This window comes from Laccaria bicolor, genomic scaffold, assembly GCF_000143565.1.
Source record: "Laccaria bicolor S238N-H82 LACBIscaffold_17 genomic scaffold, whole genome shotgun sequence".
NCBI lineage: Eukaryota > Fungi > Basidiomycota > Agaricomycetes > Agaricales > Hydnangiaceae > Laccaria > Laccaria bicolor.
Window position 1 is genome coordinate 497631 of NW_001889888.1, and position 6396 is coordinate 504026.

The following is a 6396-nucleotide window of genomic DNA, read 5'->3' on the forward strand; positions in this document are numbered from 1 at the left end:
CTCCCCATTTCCTTGTCCCTTTTGATATACACTGTATGTAGTAAAGTAGATTTTATGTCATCAATAAAGTACATGCAAATTTAATCTATTGAGATCTATTACTTGACTAGAGTGTGAATTTTATAAGAACTTTTGAGTATTGAGGAGTTGATGTAGTGCAGATTAAGTCTCTAGCTTAGTGTTTTGATTATAGAAACTCTGAACAGCTCTGATCAGAGCATGTGGGGGAGGGTAAAGTACAAACATATGTTTAAAATAGAAGAGCCAAATATACAAATAATGAGATTTTCTGTCTATTCCAGTCGGATTCCTGTGGATTCCGGTCAGATTCCTCCGGAATTCCTGGAATCCTCTGGAATTCCTGGATTCCGTCCGGAATTACTGGATTCTGGCCGGAATCCACAGAATCCGGTAGGAATCAGTGGAGGAATGGAAAGTATTGGCCAGATCCAGAGCTAAGAAGTTTATGATAGTACAATAAATATATGAATATATATAATGACCAACCTTTGATCTTTGGCTTTGCTTTCTCAAGCTGAGTGGTGGATGTCACCCTCTCTTGATCAGGTGAAGCCATAGGAATGTCGGTATCCACTTCTCTCTGAGGCACAATGGACTTGGTAGGCATAGTACAGTGACGACCTACTGGTGGACCTATCTTGATGGTGGAGTAATCAGGAGAGGGGGATGAACTTTCTACATTGTCACTGTTACTATTACTGTGGTCACTGAACAGGAGAGGGATGAACTTTCTTCATTATCACTGCTGCTATTTCTCTGGTCACTGAAGTCTTCACTGTCCTTGCTCATGCCTGACTTTCCTTTGGTGATAGGCTCATGCTCTTGTTGCACACAACTGCTTGAGATAGATGGAGCTGGAGGAAGGTAGGAGGAGGTAAGGGACTGAGCATGATGCTCTGGAGGTGCAACAGTAGTCCCCTCCTCCTCCAATTTCTTCTCAACACTGTGATGAAGGTAGAAGTTTCATCAAGAGGCAAGCAGAGAAAGAACTCATGGTGTCAGCTTCTTTGGCATCCTCAGCATCATCCTCTACTGCACGTTCAGCATGAGTTTTCCTATGAAATAGAGGGGGAATAATGAGGAGAGTCAGCAAGGGACATGCCAATGGGCAGAAGGCACCTAATAGTAATGATGTACCTGGTTTTCCCCTTTCCTCCCCTCTTTCCACCTTTTCCTCGTGATGGAGCAGCCTTAGCCTTTCCACCTCGCCCTCTCCCTCGTGCTGCTCTGCCCAGCTCCCCAGACATGTCATCACCACCAGTGGTGTTGTCAATGGCTTCGTTGTCAGTGTTGGTGTTGGTGTTGTTGTTGTCCTTCTTTTTTCGCTTGCTTGCCCCCTCATCTGCATTGGATTGGAATCGTTTCTGACCTTTCTTGGGTTTGGGTGACTTGACAGGTGATGGTGCGCTATCTGGCTCAGATTCATGATCAGGTGCTGTGGTGGTGGTCCTTCGTGCAGAGCAACATGGCTGGGAGGTTGGAGCTGACATGGTGGAAGAGGGGAAGCAAGAATGGGAGAGGGAATGTGGTGGGAGGGAAGAATGAACAACTCTCCCACACAGACATGTCATGACTGGTAGCTACCACTTACATCATGTACTCCTGAGCTGTACCATAGAAGTTCCTGCTTAGCTACCGTGAATGAAATGAAATGAATTTTCATTCATTCACAGCACCTGTTTCATTCTAGATAATTTATTCTGTTTCATTCATTCCTGGCGACTGTTTCATTTTTTTCTTTCATTCCACCAGGGCAACTGTTTCATTCCTTGCTTCATTCTTCTCAGGTGCCTATTTCATTGTTAGAGCTGGGAAAATGATTATGTAATTGATACAAAACATTTAAGTGCCTTATTTGGCAACAGCATGCCTATCTCATTGTGTATTTGAGCCTCAAATGCAAAAGTACCCCCATATGGCCTCCCACACCACTGCAGTAGGGCACAACACATATCAGGCATAATTGTATATTATTTCCTTATTTAGATGTGTGTTAAAACATCGAAATTGTTGCCTGAAAGAATGAAACAAAAATGAAATAACTGCCTGGAAAGAATGAAATGAAAATTCCATGGCAATGAATGAATGAAAAAAATGAAACAGTTGCCAGGAATGAATGAAACGAAAGAATAAAGCAAAAAATGAAACAGTTGCCATGGTGGAATGAAATTAAAAAAATGAAAGAGTCGCCAGGCATGAATGAAACAGAATAAATTGCATTCTTGTCAGTAGAAATGAAGAAAAAATTGAGATGAAATGAAATGAAACAAAAAGTATTTCATTCTCGATGGCAATGAATGAGAATGACTTGGAATGAAACAGGTGCCGTGAATGAATGAAAATTCATTTCATTTCATTCACGGTAGTTAAGCAGGAACTTCTATGGTACATGCCAGGTTTTACATGATGTAAATGGCAGCTACTAGTGATGTCATGTCAGACATATAAGGCACCATACAAAGGGCATAATAAATTTTATTATATTACAATAAATTACAAAAAAATAATTTACGTGGGCAGTGAGGGCCATGCCTGGGTGGCGAGTGGATTTTCATGGGCGGGGCCATTGGTGTTGTGTGTGGGGCTTTTCGTTTGTGGGCGGTCGTCGTTGTTTGTGGGTGCTGGGTCATTTTTCATGGGTGTGAGGGCTTGTTTGCAGGTGATGTTCGTTGGCGGGCGGTGTGCGTTGTCAATGGGTGGTGTGTGTTGTCAATGGGTGTTGTTGTCCTCGGAGGGTGGGGGGTGTGCGAGCTGTTTTGCACGGGCGGTGGTCCCTGTTCATGTGCGTTGGTTCGTTTTTTGGGGGCACTAACAATGTTGGGGGGTGTGGTGATATTGGTGGTGGGCGGTGTGCATTGTTGATGGGTGTTGTCGAACTCAGAGGGCGGGGGGTAGATGCTGGGGGGTGTGTGAGCTGTTTCGCACAGGCAGTGGTCCTTGTTCGTGTGCTTTGGTTCGTTTTTTGGGGGCGCTAATCGTTGTTGGGGGGTGTGGTGATGTTTGTGGTGGGCGGTGTGCACTGTCGATGGGCACTGTCGTCCTCGGTGGGTCTGAACGAGGGTGTGATGTGGGGGGGGAGCTCACCATTTGTCATTGTCATCCGTGAATGGGCTTTGCTGTCTGTGGGTGGGGATCCATGGTCGTCTGTGGGTGTGGGTGCCGAGTTTTCTTCATGGGCGCTGGGCGCTTGTTCATGGGTGGTGTGTGCTTGTTTGTGGGCGGTGCATGCTCGTTTGTGGGCAGTGGGCATTGTTTGTGGGCGTTGTCATTGTTGGAGGGTGGGGGCTGGTGTCGTTGACGGGTTTTGGGCCTCATTTGTCGTTGGGTGCCAGCACGGTGTGGTACCTGTAAAGTAAGCTGTGGGGGGGTAATGGGATTGGGTACTCACCTGCATACCCCGAAAATAACCAGGTGACGTGTTGTCACATTGCCTGGACCTTCCCTGGGTTCGTTTGGTTGGTGACGTGGCATTGCTGCTTGGTTGTCAATGTGTCGTGTGGTGCTGTGGTTTTTGTTGGCCGTTGACAAGTGTGGTTGTGGTTGTGGTTGTCGATTTTGTTGTTGTTGTTGTTGTTACTGATGGCATCGTGGTGGTCGTGCACTGTTGCGTGGTGGTCGTGGTGATTGTGGTTGTGGAAGAGAGAGGTGATGTGACGTGTCACATATGATCAACAAACATGTGCACTGGATGCATCACATCACATGATGTATCCAAGCACATGCTCATGGGTCATGTGACTCATCAAATGAGTCATTCCTGGGACTAGTCCTGTCCAAAAATCCTCAGGAATGGACCCCCACAGGACTCAAAAAATTGGCTGGCACATCAGCCAATATAGAGTCCTGGTAATCCTCAGGAATCCTCAGGAATCCTCAGGAATCCTGCAGGAATCAGTGGGGGACAATAAAGACCTCAAAGAATAGGTTATATCCATTGTGAATTATTCCTCATTGAGTTCTGTTGATACACTAAGCAGTCTGATGTTTATTGTTTGAAGATAGGGGTGAAAGGATCAAGACCTTTGTTTTATTCGAACTACATTCTCCTGACCACATTTATCTGGCGCCTAAGATGTTCCCTTCCCCAGCATGCCCTTTTAAGAGAGAGTGTCTCTACTCTACATGTCGTGGCCAAACAGTCTGTGCTTTTCTTCCTGTTGGACAACTGTCCATGCTCAATGAACACTCAAGGTTCAGCTGGGAGTGGCTTCGTATGTGGGCTGCAATTCGCCACCCTGCAAACCTGCCACGGATCACTGAAACCCTCCTCTTTAGTTCAAAGGTACAATCTCGAATGGACGCCCCTCAAGGCCCATGTTCCAACGGTTGATGTCATGCAGCCACATGTGTCTAGTTTTTGCGGAATGTTGAGGACTCGGACTGAACCTTTTCACCTTCTGCGCAGAACTCTCACCCTTTTCCAAGGGCATCTTCGACACGTTGAGTTGCCATTCGATTTGGCAGACCCAGATATTGGCTCCTGCCATTGGGGGTAGGTCGCGCAATTGAGCCATGTGGTAGGCTTCAGGCAGTATTGGATTCTGAACTGGTTGTTGAGTAGGTCAGTGGTTGGAAATGGATGGGAAAGAGGGAGGAAGAGGGTACCTTGTCGTGCAAGTGCTAAATGCAGAATCAATAAGTTGAGGCTAATATTCTTGTATCACACCACAAATCTACATGAGTGTCGTTCAGCAGAAAGATCACACATATGTACATTTGGCCTAACGAACAGTGGATTAAATTTGAGAAATCCCTAAATGTCAGATTCACATTGCGGTTCTCATTGTACATGTTTTCGGCTGTTACTAGTTTACTGCTCATGCTGTTTCCTCCACTCCCTTGAATACCTCACCCGTTCCACAAGCTTCCCATGCCTCAGAACAACCTTTATCGGAATAATCTTTTCACTCCTCTTCCTCGTCACCTCCCTTGCGACGTTCATGAACTCTTTGATAAGATCATCCCACGTCCACTTCAGTCACCCACCTTGAACAAGCTATTAGCCTTGTAAAATGTAAGAATGTATCCAGGCTAATAGGTTGTGCGGCCATTTATTTTTCTTGCCTTGGGAGAAAATATAATATTGGATTGGGTAGAAAATGTTTGACCTTTAATATTGTGACCAGAAATTTTTGGGTAGATAAATTGTGTTCAAAAATATCCTAGTCAAGTGAAAGTGGTCAGAAATATTTGAAGGGGTTCAGACTGGTAAGAAATATTTGAAGTGTGTCAGACTGGTAAGAAATATTTGAGCCAAGTCAAACTGGCCAGAAATATTTGAGGTGTGCCAAAGTGGCAAGAAATGTTTCAGTGGTGTGACATCGCTCGGATATATTCTAAGCATGTCACACTGCTGAAAAATCTTTTAGCTTTGTCACATGGCTCAAACATATCCGACCAGTGTCACGGGGTATCTGGCGTCCCAGTTTCAGAAAAAAAACTTGGTTTTTCTGGTGCAGTTTTCTCAACAATTTATATTTATTGAAGTTACAATCCAAAATCATATATTTCAACACTTTGTAATGCATAACTCTTCTGAAGTGGTACTTATCACTATTTATATACACTTTCTTCCTATCAATAGTCAAAACAATGAGTCTCTATAGCTTTGTCGAAACTCATCAGATAAAGCTATCATCTCAACAGTCTCCAATAACTCTGTCTCTTCACCCTCTTCTTCATCACCCTCATCATCCTCATCATCTTCCTCCTCTTCATTGTCATCATCATATATCTCTCTTTCATTCTCAGCAACCATGGCAGTCATGTCCAACTTACGTGCCTCCATAAGATCTTCCAATGAGGGTCCCCATGAATCTGGCATAGGTTTGTGAGGATCAATCATACGTGTTTTGTCTTGCCAGTTGTTGCATAAGCATGCCAAGAATTCTGCACGCAAGACCATCTGATAGACTACTTCTTCACATTCATTCTTCTCTATAGCCATTGTTACGCATCTCCACTCCTCCATGAGCCAATCTTGCATGGCACTTCTCTCATATGATAGTCTCCTGTCTTCCTCATTACATCTATCCAACTCAAGCATGGATTTTATTCCCTTTCGGACATTTTCATCACCCAACCATTTGGGGATTTCTCCTCCAGGTGAAATATCAGTCTCATCTAGGCCCACATCTTGCCATATGTCATCATCAACATCTAACTTGAACAATCCTTCACTGGCAATAGGATGAGGTGCACGAGCACCATGTGGTGCTTGTTTCTTCTTAATCATAGCCTCCAATTCTCCACATAACTCATTGTATTTTCTTGCTAGCTGTTGAATACCAGGTTCCTTTCGTTTGATTTGAGACTCTGAGTGGTCTTGTAGTTTCTTATCTGCATGATGTCATTAGTGAGGTACAATAATCATAT

The 6396-nt window shown here is 44.4% G+C and overlaps 3 protein-coding genes across 3 annotated transcripts; all 3 read right to left on the reverse strand.

Annotated features, from left to right (window-relative positions):
• Positions 1-378: 378 nt before the first annotated feature.
• On the reverse strand, positions 379-1511 carry LACBIDRAFT_328544 (uncharacterized protein; the record flags this gene model as incomplete). The annotated part of the gene is made up of 4 exons (XM_001882625.1): positions 379-455; positions 508-696; positions 750-964; positions 1159-1511. 4 exons carry the CDS (start codon positions 1509-1511, stop codon positions 379-381), a joined length of 834 nt encoding a protein of 277 aa, XP_001882660.1.
• A 2781-nt stretch (positions 1512-4292) lies between these two features.
• On the reverse strand, positions 4293-4963 carry LACBIDRAFT_299704 (uncharacterized protein; the record flags this gene model as incomplete). Its single annotated transcript, XM_001882626.1, has 4 exons — positions 4293-4567; positions 4627-4641; positions 4699-4742; positions 4845-4963. The coding sequence occupies 4 exons, from the start codon at positions 4961-4963 to the stop codon at positions 4293-4295; spliced, it is 453 nt and encodes a 150-aa protein (XP_001882661.1).
• Positions 4964-5605: 642 nt separating this feature from the next.
• On the reverse strand, positions 5606-6256 carry LACBIDRAFT_299705 (uncharacterized protein; the record flags this gene model as incomplete). Its single annotated transcript, XM_001882627.1, has 1 exon — positions 5606-6256. The coding sequence occupies one exon, from the start codon at positions 6254-6256 to the stop codon at positions 5606-5608; it is 651 nt and encodes a 216-aa protein (XP_001882662.1).
• Between the last annotated feature and the right edge of the window lie 140 nt (positions 6257-6396).